The sequence below is a fragment of the Equus przewalskii genome, chromosome 2 (genome assembly GCF_037783145.1).
Source record: "Equus przewalskii isolate Varuska chromosome 2, EquPr2, whole genome shotgun sequence".
Lineage (NCBI taxonomy): Eukaryota > Metazoa > Chordata > Mammalia > Perissodactyla > Equidae > Equus > Equus przewalskii.
The window spans coordinates 41,911,694-41,933,776 of record NC_091832.1 but is presented as its reverse complement, the minus strand read 5'-3'; the positions used below and the strand labels follow the sequence as shown (position 1 = coordinate 41,933,776).

The 22,083-nt window shown below is 52.9% G+C and overlaps 1 protein-coding gene across 1 annotated transcript; it reads right to left on the bottom strand.

Annotated features, from left to right (window-relative positions):
• Positions 1-3,847: 3,847 nt before the first annotated feature.
• On the bottom strand, positions 3,848-21,400 carry GPR157 (G protein-coupled receptor 157). Its single transcript, XM_008517193.2, has 4 exons — positions 20,839-21,400; positions 9,174-9,387; positions 4,962-5,156; positions 3,848-4,501 (listed from the first exon to the last, which is right to left on the bottom strand). Exons 1-4 carry the CDS (start codon positions 21,219-21,221, stop codon positions 4,286-4,288), a joined length of 1,008 nt encoding a protein of 335 aa, XP_008515415.2. The 5' UTR covers positions 21,222-21,400; the 3' UTR covers positions 3,848-4,285.
• Positions 21,401-22,083: the final 683 nt, after the last annotated feature.

Below are 22,083 nucleotides of genomic sequence, written 5' to 3'. Positions count from 1 at the left end.
TACGGTATGTAGCCTTTTCAGACTGGCTTCTTTCACTTAGTAATATGCATTTAAGGTCCCTCCATGTCTTTTCATGGCTTGATAGCTCATTTCTTTTTAGTGCTGAATACTATTCCATTGTCTGGATGGACCACAGTTTATTTATCCATTCACCTACTGAGAGATTTCTTGGTTGCTTCCAAGTTTTGGCAATTATGAATCAAGCCGCTATAAACATCTGTGTGCAGGTTTTTGCGTGGACATAAGTTTTCAACTTTAGGTAAATACCAAGGAGCATGATTGCTGAATTATGTGGTAAAAGTATGTTTAGTTTTGTAAGAAACTGCCAAACTGTCTTCCACAGTGGCTGCACCATTTTGCGTTCCCACCAGCAGTGAATGAGAGCTCCTGCTGCTCCACACCCTGCCCAGCATTTGATGTTGTCAGTGTTCTGGATTTCGGCCATTCTAATAAGTGTGTAGTGATCTCTTATTGTTTTAATTTATATTTCCCATGATGTGGAGCATCTTCTCATCTGTTTATTTGCCATCTATGTGTCTTCCTTGGTGAGGCATCTGCTAAGGTCTTCGGCCCATTTCCTAATCGGGTTGTTTGTTTTCTTATTGTTGAGTGTTGAGAGTTCATCGCATATTCTGGATAACAGTCTTTTATTAGACGTCTTTTCCCCCCAGTTCTATTGAGAAATGACTGGCGTACATCACTGTTTAAGTTGAAGGTGCACAGCGCGATGGTTTGCCTTACATAAATTGCGAAATGATTACTACAATAGGATTGGTGAACACCCATCATCTCACATAGGTACACAGACGTGTCTTTTGCAAATATTTTCTCCCAGTCTCTGGCTTGTCTTCTCATTCTCTTGATAGCTAATGTATTTTTAACTTCACAAAATCCAGAAAGTGGAACAAAGAAACAAGCAGCACTTTTGGGAGCAAAGTTCCCAAGATTTAGCTGTTTAAAAAAAAAAAGACTTGAAGGTGGGGCTGCACGGGCGGTGCAGGCCCCACAAACCAAGGCTGCCGTCTCCAGTGGGTGGTTTGGGAAGGCTGCTCCCTTCTGAGAAGAGCCCTTGTGCCCCAGTGTCCCTGACCACCAGGAAGCCCGCAGCTGCCACTGCAGTGGGTCTCGGTGCGTCATGATAAAACGATGCAGAAAGGGCGACGTTGGTTGGTAGCTCAGTGCTGAACTATCTCGCTCGTGAGTTCAGCCTCAAGCCCTGGGTCCTTGGAACTTGGACCTGTTGAGCCTTATATGGGACAGGGCCCAGGAATCTGTATTCTAAAGTCCCTGCACCCCCAATGTGATCCTATCAGGCAAACTCAGGAGCAGCTGGCTATGCCGAAGGGGTGGCTGCCCCACCTGACTACATTTGCCACAGAGAAGGGCCCAGACGTTATCTGTCTTCAGGTCTCGGCCGTGTGGAAGGCTTTGGAGCCACCCCCACAGCACACGCCAGTCTGAGTCACCTTGTCCCCCCTCCCCACATCACGGGAATCACTTTACCACACGTGCAAAAGGAACATAATTATTTTAATTAAAATAGCAAGACTTTGGCCTTGACCCAGACAGTCAGGGTTTTCATTACAATTTTGCATGTGCAAAAAAACCCTCACGCTATGTCATTATGCCACCACGGGCACGTGACAGGCAGTTTGTAAATACGTCTTTCCTTGTCACAGACCTATGAAGAGCCCCGTGGGCACCCTCAGCCTCGGCCAAATAATAATCTATATTAAAACACAACACAAACAGAGAAACAAAAACAACTCAGAAGCACAAGGAGGCGAAAAGTACCGGGTAAACCTGATCAAAAGACCGAAGTTTGGAAAGTACCCGAGAAGAAGGGGCGCAGAGCTGAGAACACATTGTAATGGGACCGCAGCACCTGTTCAGGCTGAGGTGACACATCTGTAACCAAGGGGTGGAGGTGGACAAACATTTGTGACACTGAGAAGAGAAAGAAATCCAGTGGGGCTCAGCAAACTGGAAGACAAGCACCTTCGTCTTGCTCTGATCAGAAGCAAGAGCCCTTTCTGGACCCTGAGGATGCGACTTCATTCCCATACATCTTCAGTTCAGAACTCTACCCACTTAGCTAGACTGATCCAAGAAAGAGGCGACACTGTTTTCAAAGTTGGCGGGCCAGACCTTCTGCCGCTGTCAGCACTGGACCTGGCCCCTGACCTCAGGCCCAGGTATTGGCCAAGCCCCTCCCCTGCCCACGCGGTCTCCACCACTCACAGTAACACACTCAACCGTCTCCAGAGACAGGGTGGGCAGCACAGGAAGCTGAAATAGAAATACCCAGGTGTAACTTCAGGGCATTACTTTTGGGAAGTTTTTACAAAAGCAGACAGCACAGCAGCATCAAATAAGTGGAATGAGAATTTGAGGGAGCCCTAGGCAGCCAGAGATACTCTTCTCTGAGTCCGTGACTCCCTCTGCAGGCCTTTCCTGGCTACAGGCTGTCTGAGGAAACCCGGTCTCGCTCGGAGGCAGCTGGCATTGCATCGTAGGAGCAAAGGACTCTGGGACCCGCTTCCGAGCAGGACTTATTCTAGCATGTCACACAAACAACCATCCATACTCTAACTCAGCTTATTCTAGCATCAAACACACACACACACACAAACACACACACGCCCACACTCTAACTCAGCTGTGAATCACTTTTTTTTTTTTTTGCAGGACACAACTTCCTGAATTTTTGCTCCATTCTAGAAGCTAACGTGAGGGTCTTTACCAGCTACGTGCCCACGATCCCCTGTAACATCTTTAGGAGAACCCAAGATTCCCCTAACAGAGGCTGTTTCTGTAAAGAGACTGCTTTACTGACAAGGAGCTTTCTGTGGGGCAGCCCAGAGCTTTCTTCGAATCCTAAGGGGATGTTCACCTCCTGTTGATTTTCATAAAGAATCCTTTTTTTAACAGGAACCAAAAATGAGCATTTTGGTCCTAGTTCTGTAGATGACTATTCCTTTCAGATTCTCTTCCTGTTACAGATTTTGCTTTTGAGAGTAAAACAGGAATCAACAGGATGGTTGCCTTTGGTTTCAACTCAGAACCGTTTTCACTGGTTCTGAGAATCATTTCAGTTTGCAGAGTCCTTACGGAGTCCCACAGAGGGACAGCTGTGGGGAACAGTTGAGCTTTTCCTCCCCAGGCTCCCGCAGTGACCTTTACACCTTCCATTCTCAGCCAGTGGCTTCTGTGACATAACAGAGAAACTGTTTTCTGCAATAAGAGGAAAGTACTGGTGGGAGGGCCATAGAATACAGAGATGGAGATGCTTATTTCAAATCTCTTTTAAATGTAAATAATCACCCCACGACGCATGTGTCCCTACTCCCCACACCTTCCCCTTCAAGGGAGGACTTGGTGTTTGGACCATTCACTAACTCCCTGGTCACCTTTCCTATAAAAATGAAACTAGGCTGTGAATGAGCAGATGCCCTCCCCTCACCCTCGTTTCAGTCTTGACACGCACAGACCCAAGAGACAGTGGGGCGTCCGGGGGAGTCCCTGCAGTGGCCTCTTGTCCTCGCTCCAGCCTTGCCATGGAGGAGGGAACGTGTACCTTAACTGACTGGCCTGGCCTTGAAACTCAAACACCATCTCCATTGAGGGCTGGCAGCCCACAGAGGGAATCCGGAGGCCCCACGGAGCCCGGCGGCCCTGAGCAGCTGTGTTGGGCTGTGCTCACGGCGGTCACCAGAAAACCCAGACAGAACCTTCCACCTGGTTAAAGCACACTGGCTCTTGGAGTGACCAGCAAAGCCACCTAAGAAAAGCCGGGCTCTCCGGGGAATCTCCACACCCTGACAAAGCAAGAATCTGCTGCACGCTGTCTGGGTGGGGGACACATCTCTGGTACCCCGACATTTTATTCAGGATGGGGGCACAGTGTACATATCTCTTCGTGCTTTTCCCACGGCGGTGGGTCCCTTAATTGTAAACAGTGCTGTGTGGTCAAGAGGCCAGTGACTCCTGGACCACGAGGCAATGTGGCAGTGACCACAGGCCGCTGGTTTCCCTGAATCTCAGTGCCGACCTCACGCAGACAGACACCCCTGAGGGCAGCGGGACGCGGTGTGGGCAGACACGCCGCCTGAGGGTGAAGGAGGTAGGAGAAGCTGAGAGCGGCTGACCCCGCAGGCGTCCAGAGCTTCCACAGTGGACGGCTCTCAGTGCAGTGGACGGCCACCCTGCTCCCTGCAGCAGGGACTCAGAGACCACCTGTCCCCAGGTAGGCAGTACCCATGCACAGAACTAGGAAGGGAAGAGCTCAGGTGCTTGGAAGTTCGTCTGGGGTCCGTGTGGGGCCCTGAGGTTGCCCCGGCTTGGATGATGCAGGAGCCTTGGGAGGGCCAGCCGGGCTCGTGGCAGAAGGCTGCGGGGAGCAGCAGAAGCAGCAGAGAGAGAAGAGCCGGGTCCGGACGGCACGGGTGCAGAGGACGAACATGATGCAGTTGGCGCCTCCCTGAAACGTGTTCCCGATACCCTGTGAGGGAGAAAAGAAGAGGCATGGGTGCAAGGGCTGGTGTGGCTCCTACCAACACACACAAGGAGGCTGGGAAGTGCTGCGGACCCCAGAGCCTTGTCCTCCACCCCTTGAGCCTGGTCTGCAATGACCTTGGCCACGTGGGCCTATGGCAGAGCTCTGGGCAGGCCTGAACTTGCAGGCCTGGCCCAGACCTGTCTCTAGGTCTTCCAAGTTGGGAAGGACCCAGGATTAGTCAACTCCCCTGGGGCTACTCCTAGGCCACCAGACAGCACCCCAATGTCCTGGGTGGTGCTGGAGCCACAGCGACCCACCTTCTCTCCTCAAGGCTCCCTGTCTTGGGTAGGGAGGAAGGGACAGTGGAGCCGAGTGGATCCCCAGTTGGGATGCGCTCACTCCGCTGGGGGAAGGGATCTGACTCTGCCACCGGGACAGCAAGGGCTAAGGAGGGCAGACCTACATGCAGGACGACCAGCACCGGCGTCCGCACCGCTGGGGAGCCACAGAGGGTCAGGACGAATCGCACGGTGCTCCAGACCCGGAGGAAAATGAAGATGAGCGGGATGAGGACCAGCTTCTTATCGGCCACGGAGGTGTGGCGCTGAAGCTGGTGCGCCTCGGAGACGATGGGCCGGTACTCAGAGAGCGCCTCGTGCTGTGCAGGGAACACGGAGAACAGATATGAGCAAAACGGGCTGCCTGTCTTCCCAGGACTCAAACTAGCTGCAGACGGAAGAAGTGAGCTGTGCAGCGCCTTCCGACCTGGACGCTGGAGTCCCGGGTTCCCATCTCTAGCCTGGACCCTCTTCCTGAACTCCCATCTCCTCCATCCGTGTCTGCTCCACATCTCCACACGGACGTCCAAAACACATCTGAAATTTCTCATGGTGAAAACGGATCGCCCGATCTCGACCCCCAAGCCTCCTGCGCGCTTCCCCATCTGAGCTGATGGCAACGCCAGCCCTCCAGCTGCCCAGGCCAAAAACTTGGGAGTCGCCTCTGATTCCCCTTTTTGCTACAGTCCACGTCGCATCCACAGGCAAGTCCTCCGGGCTCTACCGTCAAGAGAGATCCAGAATCTGGAAGCCCTGTCCATCACCGCCGTCACGAGCTTGGACCAAGCACCATCACCACCTCTCTGGGGAATTGTTACTGCCTCTTAGCGGGTCTCCCTCCATCCCCCTTACCACCCAAGCCCCTCCCCACTACAGTCTTATTCTCAGCACAGAAGCAGCGCAGCTCCTGGAAAACCTAAGTCGGATCAAGCCAGTCTTCCACTCAAAGCTTTCGGTGGCTCCCCCTTCACCATTCCTTACAATGTCCCCAACCCCAGTCAGCTCTGACCTCATTCCTACAGTCTTCCTCCTTGTTTACTCTACTCTCGCTACACAGGCCTCCTCATTATGCCCCAAACATGCCAGGCACACGCCACCCCAGGGCCTTTGCACAAGCTGGTCCCTCTGTGGAGCGCTCTTCTCCATGAATCTATGTAGCTCACTCCTTCACCCTCTTCAAGTCCTTGCTCCAATGTCGCCTTCAGAATAAAGCCTATCTTGACAACCCAAGGTAAACTGCAAAGGTATTTCCCACGTAGTCCCATCCCATATCCAGCTCTTTATTCCCGTCTGTTTTTCTTTGCTCTAATCATCCTCCTTCCTAGACAGCATTCATCCTTGTTTATCAGGCCTATGGCTTATTACCACCCTCCCCCTACAGAGCACAAGCTCCCCAGGGAAAAGACCTGCTATGTCCCTGGCCAGCCTCCCCCACAGGAGAGGCACCATTCAAAGCTGGAACAGAAAGAAAAGGTGGGCAGGCACCAGTTTTGGCTTCCCTGCCCCTGGGAATGCCCTTCAGTGAGAGGAAGGGGGAGGCTCCACTCCCAGATCACAACTGAGTTTGTAAAAATAGGTGGAACGACATAACAAAGATACGTTTTTGAGCCTGGTCCTGTGTCAGGGACGCTGAAGGCCCAGGGCAGGGGAGAAGCCACACACCTTGGTATCTCTGGGCACCCAAGCTGTGCAACTCATCTGCTCAGAGCACCTGCCTCCTCCCCAGAGCCTTCAGCAGCAGCCCAGAGAGCTGCGTGCCCAGCACCCATCCGGAACCCAGCCGGGGCCGTGGGGGCAGAGTGGGGAGCTGGGCGCCAGCTTGGGCTGCCGGGCTGCCCCTCCGCAGAGCGCAGCCTGCTCTGGCTCCTTCAGTTTCAGCTCTCCTTTCAAGCCAGACACAGGGAGCACCGTTGTGGGGCATCAGAATTGGCCACCCCAAAAATGTGTCTCTTTGCTTTGCCTTGATTATTTTTTTTAATTAAGATTATGATAGTTAACAACCTAGTGAAATTACAGTTGTACATCATTGTTAGTCATGTTGTAGGTACACCACTTCACCCCTAGTGCCCTCCCCCCACCCCCACTTTCCCCTGGGAACCACCGATCAGTTCTCTTTGTCCATATGTTAACTACCACCTATGAATGGAGTCTTACAGAGCTTGTCTTTCTCTGTCTTTTGCCTTGATTGTTATTATTATTTTTTAAAGATTTTATTTTTCCTTTTTCTCCCCAAAGCCCCCCGGTACATAGTTGTGTATTCTTCGTTGTGGGGCCTTCTAGTTGTGGCATGTGGGACGCTGCCTCAGCGTGGTTTGATGAGCAGTGCCATGTCCGCGCCCAGGATTCGAACCAACGAAACACTGGGCCGCCTGCAGCGGAGCGCGCGAACTTAACCACTCGGCCACAGGGCTAGCCCCTTGCCTTGATTATTTTTAAGAACAAAAGACTCTGAAAGAAACTTGGACACCCATCCCCTGAACTGCCTAAAAGAATTTAAGATAAAAGGCCTGTCCCCAGGACAAGCCAGCACCATAGACAACTCTGGGTATGGCAGGCCGGGAGGGTCTGTTTGTACCAAAGTTCTGTCTGCCAAACATCTGCTTCCCCATCTCCGTGCGAATTGTCTTCCTCCCCTGTGAAGCCCCAAACCACTACCCGCACCACCCTCCTCTGTCTTTAGCTGAAGATGGTATTTACGATGAGAGCCTTCACCATTTTGGCAAGTTGCTCAGTTTTCCTGAGTGTCTCCCATGCATACATGTTATAGCTTTGTTTGATTCTCTCCTGTTATTCTGTCTCATGTCAACTTAATTCATAGCCCAGGAGAAGGACCCAGTGGGTAGAGGAAAGCTTCTTCCTCCCCTACACTGTCCTCATTCCCTGCCCACCCTTCTTCCTTTTTTCTGGTAACATTTGCAGAGTTGCGAGAGAGGACCCAGGCTTCCTGCCCGACTACACAAGGACACGGAAGCAGACAGACACACAGAAGGGCAGCTGCAGAGGGGCGTCCTGGGCAGAGCCGGGTGGAGCTGCTGGGAGCCTTCACCAGGGACTCAGAACTTCCCAGGGCAGCAGAAAGAGGAGGAGGTGAGCCAGGTGCCCTGGCAGAGACCAACCAAAAGACCACAGGCAGACAAAGAGGACTCAGACCAATGGGTAAGTCCTGGGGGCATCTATGTCAATAACTCCAGCTGAGTCAGAAGGTGGGGGAGCAGGGAGGGGTGAGGATTAGTTGAATTTCTCAGTAGAAAGGGAACCAGAAGTCTCGACTCAGAAGACACAGATGGGAGTACAGGGCGGGGATGAGGTGTCACAGACAGCTGCGAGGAGGGGTGGGGAAATGGCTGCTGAACCAACGGTACGCCCCGAAACACGAGGACACTCTCTCCCACAGTCTCGGCCTTGAAAACTCAGGGCACCGCCCCAGCCACCCTGCAAGTGAGCTTGAAGCCCGTCTTCAGAGCTTTTCTGTGAACTTGCCTGACTGCTCCAGCCACTGGTCCATGTCTGAGTTCTTGCTATAAACTCCCACTGCCACACAGAGCTGTCACGCGTAGCAGATGCTCGATACAAATGTGTTGACTAAATGACCCAGTGGGTCCACGGATGGGTTAACCTGAGGCTTGTTTGTGGCAGTTGTAGCTAGGGGGAAGCCCATACTCTATATTTGCATAACTGTAGTTAAGAACAAGAATAAATCTGGCCAGACTGTCAGAGGAAAACCATTCCTTCCTAGAATTTCTGGCCAGCCCAGCCTATTGATTTATGAATTCCTACGAGCCCGAAAAGTCTCCACTTAGGATATAATTTTAATCACCAAGGACGATGAGGAGAGTGACTGGTATCACTGATTATGAAACGCCCCGCCCTCCCCTCCCAGCAGCATCCAGTCTGTTCTTACTGGGACCTGCTCATCTTTCATCTAAATGCCTCTCAAGGCGGAGCACCCGCGGCGGTCTGTCCAGGAGGGGGCAGCAGAGGGCCGCGGCCGGGACGCAGGCTGAGCGCGCAGCCTCCCTGATTGCACAGCAGCTCCCTCCTCAGGAGCTGCGGGAGTTCGGGGAGCCCCTCCGAGTCCCCGCTTCCTCATCCACCAGCGGAGGAGCAACAGGACCCACCCCCGACAGGGCTGCGGGATTAAACCAGACCCCCCACGAGGCGTGTCATTCAGCGTACGGGACGGTGCCTGACGCACAGCAAACGCTCCATCACTCTGGCCTGTTACTAGTTCTGCCCCCAGAGTCGCAGCCTAAGGTGGCCGACCCCGAGGCCGGCACGCCAGGCACAGCGGCCACACAGAGCTTCGGGCCAGGGCCCCGGGGCGGCCGTGCACCTACCGCTCTGTTTATGTGCTTCCTGATGAGCAGGTAGAGCACGGGCAGCGTGACGTAGGCCAGCATCTCCCACAGCTTCCCGGTGAGCAGCATCCACAGGATGTAGTCCTCCGCCTCCAGGTCGATCCAGCACCAGCCCACGGACACGTCCGAGGCGTCGTAGCCGATCTTCTTTAGAGCGACAGCTGCCACGGTGATGGCCAGCGGAACTCCCCAGCTGAGGAACAACGAGCAAACAGGAGGTCGTGAGGTCAGGTCCCAACACCCAGCAAAGCGAGGAAAGGGTGCACTGACTGCGACGCCCTGCGGAAAAGGAGAGCGGTGCTGTCCAAGGCCTGGATCAGACAGTGTCCCTGGAGAAAGAGGGGCAGAGTCCTTAAATCCCCCACGCCAGCCCCACCAAGCCCACGCCAGCCCCGCGGAGCCCAGGTGAGAGGGCACAGGGGATGTCCTGGCCTCCTGCCTGGACAGACACGCCCTCCCAATGCCCAGAGGCGGGGTTCAGCATCCCCGGGCTCCTTGGAGGCTGGTGCTAGGATGCTGTGGCATGGAGAGCCACTCCTTCCTGCCCCTAGGGGCCTGTGCACCAGTGAGCAAACACCAGCTACGCGTCCATGTCTCATCCACACACCCCTGCAGTCAGCCAGTCCCCGTGGCCAGCAGCCTAGGTCTAGGGGTGCACACAATGGTGGCTTGGGGTTGTCTGGGCGGGGAATTCCAGGATCCTGTATACCTGCAACAGGATCTAGGAGACAGAACATGGGCTTTGACTGGACACATCTCCTTGGTCCTAAGGCCTCCTTGCTCTAGGGGAAAGGGGTGTCCCCTGGCAAGGGTCAAAGGGGGCCCTTCAAAGCACAAAGCCCAGGGCAGGGCCCTCCCTCAGGGCCTAACTTTTCTAGAGTTTACCCCGACAGCAAACCAGCCATGATTCGGGCTGAGCCCCAGGCCCCTCCTAGTCATCTCTGCCCAGTCTCCTTGCAAAGCATTTTAAATCGCTCAGGAGGACACACACAAGCTCCGTGGCGGCACAGCAGAGTGATGAAAAGCTTGGACTGTGATGCATGGGGTGGGTCCACATCTCGGCTGTCTCCCACTTGGCCTCAAGAGATCACTGTTTTTCTCTGCAAAGTAGGGGTGACAACAGTGTCTATAGCAGAGCATTATTGTAGGTCGTTAGGAGAATAGTGTATGTCCAGTGCTCAGGACTGGGCATGTCAGTACCTATGAACCCTGTTGTTAGTGAGCTGTGTCCTGCGGTCCCACGATTTGGGACTGTGGTGCAGGCGCCAGGCGTGCGTGAGGCCCATGCAGTTTCTGCCCCCAGGAACAGGACACGTGGGCTTATGTCCTAGGTCAGTCACCCGGAGGACAAGCAGTATGTAAGCAGGACAGTGTCATCAGTAAATATTTAGTTCAGAAACTGTCCTTGGAGGGTTCTGTGTAAGGGATTTCGGCTCTTTGTGAAGACAGTCGTAGAGTACAGACCACAGCCACAGCTCAGTCGGTTGGCAAAGCAAGGCCAGGAGAAATGCTGTTTCTCCCAGGGCTGCAGGGCTGTGCAGGATGCGGGGGTGGGATGGCGATAAAGGGAGAAAGTGAACTCCTTTTCCCTCAGCATCCTCTCCCCTAACAGCTGGGAGGCAGAGGCAGCATGTCCTCCCCAAAGTCACAGAGCCACAGAAGGGGCAAAAACTCCACAAAAGCTAGAGTTATGAGAAAGGGACCACGTTACACTCGGGAGTGTGTCCATTTTACACGCTTGTTCTAGCCGAAGTTATCTATCGGGTAAGTTAACATATATTTGTGTCAAACCGTCTTGTCATAATAAAAGATGACCGTTTTAAAACTCACGCCACCCCGGGAGTTTAGGACAATGTACGTCACAGCTATAAGCTCCGCCAGGGCGAGGCCATGTGGGCGCTCTGCTCTATCTCAGCATCCAGAACAGTGCCTGGCACATGGTGGCGGCCTGCCGAGCGAAGGAATGAAGTCTGAGCCACCCTGAGACTGCAACAGCTTTCCCTATTCACTCCTGAAATTTTCACTGCAAGGACACTGTTAAAAAGCAGATGAAGGCTCTTAAAGTGGCAAAACTGCAATCCTGAGGGTATACGTTTTCTCATTACCTTATGGTTTACAGGAGTCCTCCAAGAAATTTTAGGAAGGAGAAAAGCAGTGTGTGGGGACTGTCCCCCTGAAGGAGGCTGGACTGGAGTTGAGGACTCCCATTCAGGCTGGAAGGCAGGAACGGGCAAGGCGTGGCGGGAGGAAGGCCTCTGTGCTGGGAAATAGCCAGAACAAAGACCAAATAGGCTTTGAAAGAATTAACAACGTGGGTTTGTTCAATCAGAGTCACTGAACATACGCACAGGATGGCAGGGGTGTTGGGGAGGTATTCAAGCAGGAGGGGGTAAGAGGAGACAATATCAGGGAACCGGTGGGACTGGAGTGGGAGGGACCGTCTAACAATCCCACAGAGCAGGCTCAACTAGACTCGTAACTCCCGGATACGGGTCGTGGTGTGCTGGTAATGTTTAACAACCGGCTCTCCAGAAAAAATGTGTATGTATGTCTACACACGCCTCCAAGTTGATTACAAATTGTACTGATATAAAGGATGAGAAGCACTGAATTTGTAAATAATAATAAAATGCATAGTACTCGTAAATTCCACACAGCCAATTAATTCTCACAGAATGCTTTTGCTGATTCTTGCTGAACTTTGGCATCTGCAGCCAATCTGTGGTTGCAATTAGCAAATGAGAGAAGTTCTATGACATGAGGTTGGGTGATATTTTCATTTTCCTTAACAAGTAAGATGAAAGTGAAATAAGGAAGACACAGGGGACAAGACGAATGCTGGAGATGCAACGGTTCGATAGTGACGTGCAACTTCTTTGCAGGATCAGATAATAATTTTCCAACACTGGAAGAATATTTCTTTTTTTGGGGGGGCTCCATGGAACGTGTCATCACCTCCCCCTTAAATACCAGGCTTACTGCTCACCCCTATGGCTGCCACCTTGGCTTAAGTTCAGAGACAAGTAACACTTTTAACCTTTACTATTAACATTTTCTCCATCACTTTCTTAAATCTAACCAGGGGTCCAGCAAACTATAGTCCTCGGGCCAAATCTGGCCCAAGGTCTGCTTTTTTTTTGTGAGGAAGATTCGCCCTGAGCTAACATCTGTGCCAATCTTCCTCTACTTTGCATGTGGGATGCCTCCACAGCATGGCTGATGAGTGGAGTACGTCTGTGCCCAGGATCAGAACTCGCAAACCCGGGCTGCTGAAGCAGGACGCGCAGAACTTTAACTACTCAGCCATGGGGCCAGCCCCTCCTAAGGTCTGTTTTTTTAAATCAAGTTTCATTGCAACACAGCCACACTTGCTCATTTGCACGTTGTCTGTGGCTGCTTTCAAGCTACAGCAGCAGAGCTGAGCAGTTACAACTGAGAACACAAGGCCTGCAAAGCCGAAAATACGTAACTATCTGGTCCTTTACAGGAAGAGTCTGCTGACGTCTGCTCTACAATCAACAAAACGAGGAATCAAGCCCTGATTTGTAGTGTTTGCCCATTTCTACGGTGTAAATATTCCCACCATGGCTAATTTCAAGCCTCCAACACACGCAGTTGGGGACAGATGCACAGCACCACAACATCAAATAGTATTTCCATCACAGAGACACAGTAGATGAAATAACCTCAAGGGCAGAGATAATAGTAAAATAATTAGGACACAATGAGTTTTGAGTATTTTTATTACTTTTGTTTTTAATATAATTTATTTAACTGTAAGTTTATATAATTTAATTTTTTATCAATGGTTATACTTAACAATCAGCTCATAAAATGCCCTGAAATTTAACAATCCGGTCTCACAAGCTGGCTCCAGGACACTGCTGGAAAGAGGACAAGAATAGGGAGCTGAAGACCCCCAAGTTCTGATCTATAGAATGAGGAGAAGGTAGGTAGGTACTTTTGGCAACCTCAGATAAGCCGAGCTGTTCTCTGGTCTAGTGGCCACCCTGGCAGTATGAATCTGGAAGGCACCTGTGTGACATAATTCCTGCTTTCCAGAAATGTATACTTCCAATTTCTGACATGTATCATGTAACAGTTTTTTATCCCTCCAAAAGAAGCCATCAACCAAACATAAACAAAATCAGAACAAATAAGATACAGCTTAATAACAGCAAATGTGAAAAAGACCAAAGGCCTTAGTTGATTGTGACCAAGAAACTCATGTGGTCAGAGGGGGCACCCTGATGTCCAGATGTGGGCAGTTCAGAACGGCCAGTGAACTGTCCTGCCTCTGTGTGGCTGCCTGTGACCCACAGCCTAAACCTGAGATTATGTGGAAAACTACTCAGCCCTAAAAAAGACAAAGTTGTGTCATTTGCAACACCATGGATGGACCTTGAGGGTATTAGGCTGAGCGAAATAAGTCAGACAGAGAAAGACAAGTACTGTATGACTGCGCTCATGTGGAAGATAAACAAACACACAGAGAAGGAGAACAGATTAGGGATTATCAGAGAAGAAAGGGGTGGGGGGAGGACAAAAGTGGTAAAGGGGCACATGTGTATGGTGATGGATAAAAACTGGACTGTTGGTGGTGAACACAATGCAGTCTCTCTAGAACCTGAAAGAGAGTGACGCACATCTGAAATTTACACAATGTTGTAAGCTAACATGACCCCCTCCACCCAAAAAAACCAAACCTGAGATTGTGAAGTTGGCACCAGAGCCTGGCATGTAAGGAGATGTGGGGCCTTAAGCTAAGCTCAAATGTTTAAAGACTCTTGACGAGGTCCTGCCAGTGGAGAAGGAACCGGTTAGATGGCTGGAGGAAAAGGCAGGGTGTCCTGCTCAATCCTAAAACCGAGGGCTGAACGGGGAGGTTCCCGGGAGAAGCCTCATGACCACGTGCAGGGGATGCTATGAAAGGCACAGCGGGAGGGACATGACTAAAGCAGGCCACCGATACGGCCCCTTCTCTCCAAACCTATGACCCTGAGGTTGAGGAAAAGCAGGGTTGGGGTCACCTAGCTGGAGGGAGCCTGAAGACCACACTCTGAGCAGAGTCCCCCACTTGGAGGGGCACCAACAGCTTCTCCCTGAGGTGCCCAAGCCCAGCTCCCACGTGGTTTTGCTTGCAAACTGAGACCAGATTCCAAGTTGGCTTTCTCCCCCCTTGGAGGCTCTACAGGCTAAGCTTGTCCCCCCAAAATTCATATGTTGAAGTCCTGACCCCCAGCACCTCAGAATGTGACTGGATTTGGAGACAGGGCTTTTAAAGACGTGATTAAGGAGCTGGGCCGGTGGCAGAGTGGTTCACAGGTTCAGATCCTGGGTGCGGACCTACACACTGCTTATCAAGCCACGCTGTGGCGGCGTCCCACATACAAAATAGAGGAAGACTGGCATACATGTTAGCGCAGCGACAATCTTCCTCAAGCAAAAAGAGGAAGATGGGCACAGATGTTAGTTCAGGGCCAATTTTCCTCACCCCCAAAAAAAAAATAAATAAATAATAAAGAGGTGATTCAGGTAAAATAAGGCCTTTAGGGTGGCCCTAATCCAGTTTGACTGGTGTCCTTATAAGAGGAGGAAATTAGGATACAGACACACACAGAGGGATGAACATGTGAAGACACAAGGTGTAAATGGCCATCTACATGCCAAGAAGAGAGGACTCAGAAGAAACCACCCTGCCTGCACCTTGATGTCGGACTTGCAGCTTCCTGGGCTGTGAGAAAAATCGATTTCTGTTGTTTAAGCTGCTCGGTCTATGGTACTTTGTTAGGGCAGCCCGAGAAAACTACAGAGGCTTTCTACACACTGCGGGGAGAGACATGCTCCGGAAAAGGGGTCGCATCCCAGCTCCTGGGGACCCCCTCCCAGAAGCAACAGGATGAAGGGGAAATGTCCTCCCCCACCTCACCAGACTGGCAGAGCTGGCAGGGACCCTCAGCCAGCTCGGGGAGGGTAAACTAACCAAGAGCCATTCAGACTTGTCACACGCTTAGCTCTTCTTGGAAGCCAGCATCCTTTTTCTTTTTAATCTCCTCCAGAGAAGGGGAACTACAAATACCACAGGAGGAGCGAGGACGCGAGTGCGCCATCTCTGACCCTGAATTCCCTGGCATTTGTCAGATGACCGCAAGCAGGTTGCCTGTGCCCAGAACAGCAATGCTGTGGGTTTCCCTCAGAATTCCCAGCTCTGCCCAACCGGGAATCTTCTGAAACCTCTCCCACCAGAGCCAGGGAGGGGGACGCCCACGGTGATGAGAGCCACGTCCACCTCACGCACTGACGGGATGCCCTTCCCCACTGCTCCCAGGGCCGCAGGCTCTGCTCGGTCGTTTGCTCCCACTGTTGGATTCCTGCACCGTTCCCTCACCCCAAACCTCACCCTTCCCACAGATCTTTGTGGGGGGAGACTGGCACCTGCTGGGAAGGAAACAAAGGGGTCTCCTCCTTCTCCTGCTGGCCGGACAGCAGTGCCTGGTCTGCGTGCGGCCTATGGAAGACCTTGAGTGTGAACGTAACTCAAAAAATGCTCTGAGAACAAACCATCAGGCAACAATGTGCCCATTTAGAAAGCTCTGGGGAGCAGGACAGAGCGGGCCTGGAGGGGGCAGCTGCAGCGAGCAGGCCTGGTGCAAGGCGTCACAAGGCTGCGGCCACTGGAGCCTTCTCCCGGAACAAAGGGCACCTATTGTTAGGTGCGGGGCAGGACGTGGGAGGACTGCAGGGATTCGGCCACTGGCCAGGCCACCACGAGGTCACTCTGCAGCTCTGGCCACAGAAGGGGGGTGTCCAGAGGCACTTTTATACACAGAAACCTGAGCGGCCCTCTCTGCAGCCCTGGTTCTGGGGGCACCAAGGAGCCACTGCAGCACTCAGAGCCCACCTGGGGCCGGGCCAAAGGGGCCCCGGTGAGCACGGGCAGGACCTGACCTCGCCTTGGCAGAAGGGTTAAGGGGCAGCCTCTGCTCTCGGGCCCCGGTGCTGCAGTCAGCTTCCCACAAGTGCACAGACGCACAGAACCAACCCCGCAGCGGCGTCCTCTGGAAACTTTTTGCGGGGAACAAACAAAACGTTTGTTCATTATCTTCAGCTCTTGTTATGTTGGGGAGCACTGACCAACGTGGGGTGCTGTTCATGCAGCTACTGCGTCCCTCCCTCATTCAGAGAGCTCTGCCTGCAGCCTTGTCACGGGGCCCCACGGTGAGCTGGTTTCTGAGGAGAGGGCGCAGATGACCTTCTCTTTCAAGGCCACAGTTCCCCTTTTCTCTGCGCGGGAAGTTCCCACTCCCCACAGCAGGGTGGACCTGAGATGCCACAGACTCCTTCTTCCTCAGGAACCCCCAAGCAAACTCCAGAGAGTGGGTGGGCACGTGGGCCGGGGCACAGGGCCCATCCCTGCCAGGGGTCATGCCCACGCCCACTTCAGCAGAGCTGAAGGAAATCCTAAGACTGCCTGAGGTGGCCAGTTTGGCCAGGACCCTTACTTCTGGGGAGATAAGGCAAGATGATGAAGCCCAGCCCGCCCCCCCGTGCTCACAGGACACGCTGGCTGATGCGAGGCACAGTGGTGGCCCGGGGTGTGCAGGTGGGGTAGGATGGTTCATGACCCTGCCCCGTATTCCCTCCGAAGGAGCCCACCAGCTCGCGGGGGAAGAGCGGCTGTCACTGCTTTTGAAAGGCAGGTCACCTCCCCCAGGGGCACAGGGATGGTTTCACGCCAAGTTGGCTTATGTTACTAGAAGGGAACTGACCCCACCCACAGCAGCTCTGGGCCCCGGGCTTCTCAGCACCTTCTTAGGTGAGTATTGTAAACAGATGGCCAGGAGCACATCCACATCAGTGTCAAATATGGGGCCTCTGCATCTTGCTGCCTCAACAGCCAGGATACAGGGTGGGACACCGAATATTCTCACACAACCTTAAAAAGGCAGCCACCACCAGGAAATTCAGGTCAGAATACTGTCAGACTCAGTGATGCTGAACACTTGGGTGGAAGTTCAAAGAGTAACAGGCTATTTCTCTCAACAAGATATGTAGCAATTGCAAAAGGAAAAATAGTAACTGCAGTGGAGAACTGGCAGATAACGCCTTAACCAGCCCACCCACCTCAACATCACCAGTAATGACACAAACCGGGAGGAAGCGAGGAGACGAACACGCTTCTGCGAGATTCCTGCCAGAGGCGCGGAACCTGAATCCGCTCACGAGGAAGCATCACACGAGCCCAGCAGAGGCACATTCTACAAACAACAGGCTGCACTCTTCAGAAACATCAACGCTATGAAACACGAAGAAAGACGGGAGAGCTGTTCCGGGCTGAAGAAGGAGACATGAAGACTAAGTCAACCCATAAGCCAAGATCTTTCTTTGCTGTCGGGGGACGTTGTGGGAAGACTGACAAGCCGCAATGACGTCCACACTCAGGTAACAGCAGGGTTCCAAGCTAACCTCCTGCTTTTGGAACGTGTATGTGGTTCCGTAAGAGACTTCTGAGGATACATACTAAAGGATTTACGGGTCTGAGGGCATCAGGTCTGCAATTTGCGCTTAAATGGGTCCAGAAAAAATAACTGGAGAGGAGAAAGCTCACATGATAAAATGTTAATAATGGGCGAAATCTGGAAAGTTAAAAATAAATCTCTATTGAATTTTATCTCAATTTAAAAAATTATTGTCAAGGCCAAGAGACAAGACGGAATCATAAAAGGAGGACTGACCTTGAAATTCTAAGGCTGACGCTCCTGCTTGGCTATGTGGCCTCGGGCAAGTCTCATCTGAGGGTCAAGTCTCATCTGAGGGTCACGTCCTGCCCATTCCCTTGGGTTTCTGGTGATCAATGAGCTAAGGAATGTGCCTCAGCAAGACCTCAGGAGCCAGAGGCAGCTCGTGATGAAATAAATACAGTTTCCCTGAGGATAAAGTCTAAGCTGCCCTCCTTCTCTAGGGGAAAAAAAAAAAACATCTTTCTGTAAAGGGAACCATGTGTGCATTTCGAGGGAGCCCTCAGGGGCCCAGCAGGCACTTTCTGGGAACTTGTGTGACTGGTGCGTTCTCTCCAGCCTCCTGTCCTACACAGTTGCATTGTTTTACAGATGCTTTTTTCACTTAACATTGTACCGTACCATTTAAAATATGACTTTTGGAGTTCACAGCCAGTATCTAATGGCTACACATTTCCGGGTGAGGCGTAGTCTATAACTTACTGTTCCCCTATTTTGTGGATGTTGAGGTTGCTTTCAAATTCTCGCCAGGAATACAGTGCCACACAAACTCCTGTGTACACACAGCCTGGCGTGCATTATGGATTATCTCCTCAGACTAGGGCCCTATAAATAGGATTAATGGATCAAGGGGTATGAACCAAATACTTTCTACATGGATTATTCCAATTTACACTACCAATAATAATGTAGGAAAATACCAGTTTCATTGGCATTCTTCACGTTTAGTATTCTGCCTTACTATTGTTTTCTTCTAAATTAATGACAAAATGGTACCTTGTTGTTATAACTTGTATCATTTTGAGTATTAATGGGGCTAAACTTTTTCCCATATATATTTATCAACTGCTTGCACTATTTTGTCTGAATGTGTCCTTTGTCCATTTATCAGGATATCTATCGGGTTTTTTAAATAATCAATTCATAAAAACTCTTTACAGAATAGAGATAACCTTTTGTTTAAATACTTAAAACACTTTCCAAGACTGGAAGGTTTGAAGAAGAGTACTGGTTATCAGTAGTCTGAAATGGTTAACAAGCCGATGGCTGCAGCCCGCGTCTGAAGATGAGACTTCTCACACCAACCAGATCCTTCAGCAACAATGAACTAATACTTCAGAGAAAGACGCTGGAGAGCCCTTAACAAGGTCATTAGCAATATAGTCTGGGAGGATCTAGGTTATCAGATGAACCTGCTAGACAGGTTTTACCAATTCTCTTGGACTAGCACAGCCATGAGTGCTAACTTCTCAAAGGGAATGAATTATCCAAGTCCCTTTCTAGCTTGGATTCAGGTAATTTTCTTTTAAGAGGCAGGTGCATCACATTCAACAGACAAGACGAACAATTTGCTTTTTTATGGCCAGACTTTCATAGGAGACCTTTCCTAAACATCACAGAATACAGCCCTAGAAGTGAACAGAAAGAACTCCCTCTCAGGTCTCTTGGGAAATTTGTCTTTTCTATAGGAGCTGCACCAGGTTCTCTTTATCACTTAAAAACTATATGGTATTCAGTATCTTTAAGAAAGTGAGGGAAAAGAGAAGAGATTCTTGCAAAGAAAGTCTTGGGCTCCTTCTCCAGCACACATGAACTCTGCGGTACACGCTCCCCACCCACAGCCCACCAGCCTGCCAAAGACGGGGTCTCTGAAACGCCCCGACAGAGGTCAAGCGGGATGCTGCAGGGGAGGACCGGCAGCCTGCTCTCTGTGGTCTCAGCAGCGTCTGAGACACCGTTCAAAGGGCTCCTTGCAAAAACTTCGACCTGAACAGCTGAGAAGCAGGCCCCTTAGTTTTCCAGGGACCAGCTGGCCTCCATCCAACAGTTCTGAGACCTGGAGGTCAAGTGACTCTCGCAGGCTTGTGACCTAACTGTTGTGATACCCAGGTGACCTGTCTCCACCAAAGTGCTGACTGTCCTCAGTCCCCTGGAAAGCACTCAAGTATTTAACAGAGAGGACCTATAATTGGCAGCATTTGGTGCTCTCACTGCAGGGAGGCACAAGAGGAAACAAGCCCTATAAGATTCACCCTATAAGCCTCGGGTTCAGCACAGGACACTAACAGATGTTCCAGTCTTGAAATTACACCAGGAAAGACGCAACCCTCTTCCTCAGCTGAGGAAGGAGTCTCTGCTCTCAGAGACTCCAGGCAGCTGGCGGCCGTCTTCCAAGCAGCCTCTGCCACCGACCTCAACTTCAGAGATGCTGAATTCTAAAAGTCAAGATCACCTAGAACAGAGATAAGAACAGACTGGGGCCTAAGGTCTAGAGAGGGGCAAAGATTAAAAAAAAAAACAGAAGACAGTCCTTTGTAGATTTTACAGCTGAGGCACTGCATTTGGCAGAGACCTGGACGGACTGGCAGCCTGGGAGCGGCCACACGCACCACCTCTGCTGTAGCATGGGATGGGGGTGGGGGCATGCGATAGGGAGCCGCCTGCCCTCCAGCCTGGGGCAGCCACCTAACTCATCTCCCAGCCTGAGAACCAGGCGCTTCTCCCCATGGGCAGCAGAGACGGCCAGAGCGCAGTAAGTAGGAAACTAAGGGCCCAGAGTGTCCTCGCCAGCTCTCTCAGGGCTGGGCTCTGATGGGCAAGCTCTGGCCCATCCTCCAAGGAGCTGCGCTGAGGCGCCCACCTCGCTGAGGTTCGGGCTGGGGCAGCCACAAAAGGGTGTCCTCTGCGGTGATGCTCAAAACAGGACCACCTCCCGGAAAAGTCTAGCATCTTCCCTCTGGCCCAGGGCTGCCCTCGGGCAGGAGCAGACACTGCCCGCCTGCCGCCCAGCCAGGGGTCCGACCAAGACGCGGGCGCCAGAGGGGCGTGAGGGCCACAGGGGCAGCAGGCAGGGCCCAGACGGGACTCAGGAGGGCTCGAGGGAAAGCAGCGAGGCCACCACTCACCTGACGATGTGGAAGGCCCAGAGCAGGCGGCCGGCCCGGGGCCCACGCGCGGCGTGGACGATGCTGAGGTACAGGTAGAGGGCGATGGCCACCGTCCAGAAGAAGGAGCTGGTGTTGGCGAAGGTGGAGAGCGCACCCTGCAGCACGCAGTCCCACGAGGGGCCCGAGAAGTCTTGCAGCACCCCGTAGAAGTAGGAGGCGGCCGAGAGCAGGTCGGCCAACGACAGGAAGAGCAGCAGGCGCCGCGCCTGGCTGCGCAGGTCGGGCCACAGGGCGTGCGTGGCCACCAGCAGGCCCGAGCCGAGCGCGGAGAGCGCGCACGACAGCAGCACCACGGCGCGCTCCGACGGCACCAGCTCGGTGGGCGGCGCGGGCGACGGCATGGCCGGACGGCGCCGGGGCCGGGGCGCGCGGGCGCCGAGAGCAGAGGCCGAGCCGCTCGTGCGGCCGCCGCCGTCTGGGCACCGACTCGACCGCGGCTCGCGTACTGACGCCCGCCCCGCCCGCGTGCCGGCCCCACAGGGCCCGCGGCCCCGCCGCCCGCCGCTGCTCCCGGGCCCGGCTCCACGCCCCGCCCACGCCACCAAGCCACGCCCCTGCGCCCGCCCCGCTCCACCCCGAGACCCCCACGTCCCCGCCGCCACCGCGGGCCCCGCCCACGCGCCCCACGCCCCGCCCATGCCCTCCACGCTCCTCCCCATGGCCCACGCGTCTCGTCTACGGCCCCGGGCCCCGCCCCGAGCCTCGCCCACGCGCCCCCACGCCCCGCCCCACTCCCACGCCCTCCATTCTCCACCCCGAGGCTCTCACGCCCTGTCCGCAACCCCGAGCCCCGCCCTCGCGCCCACGCGCCCCATGCCGTGCACTCTGCACCCTGTAGCCACCGTGACCCGTCTGCAGCCCCGCCCTCCTTCCTCACCCCTCCCCTCTACTCCGCCCGGGGCTACCCCTGTTCTTTCCAGATGGCCAGGACATCTCGTCCTGGAGAGGGAAGGACTGGCATTTTTAGGGCTAATATTACCTTCTTTCCTTTCAGCCAGCTTGTGCGCGGGGCGTGTGCGGTGTGTATGTGTGTATGTGTATGTTGGGTGAGGGATGGAGGCATTATTTCCACTGGTAACAAAAGCACTCTAGAGTGTAAGCCTGCTTCCTTAAGCTGTAGTACCAGGGGCGGGGGTGGTTACTTTGGGAAGTGGGTGTTTCCAATTTTCTTTACGAAGAGCACACTTTTTTAAAATTAAACTT

Bases quoted from the DNA above. Each gene is read 5' to 3' on its own strand.
- GPR157 (XM_008517193.2), bottom strand. From the start codon at position 21,221: ATGCCGTCGCCCGCGCCGCCCACCGAGCTGGTGCCGTCGGAGCGCGCC. The intron at 9,388-20,838 runs GTGAGTGGTGGC...GTTGTTCCTCAG, and splicing joins TGGGCCTTCCACATCGTCAG to CTGGGGAGTTCCGCTGGCCA. The intron at 5,157-9,173 runs GTAGGTGCACGG...TTCCCTGCACAG, and splicing joins GGAAGCACATAAACAGAGCG to CACGAGGCGCTCTCTGAGTA.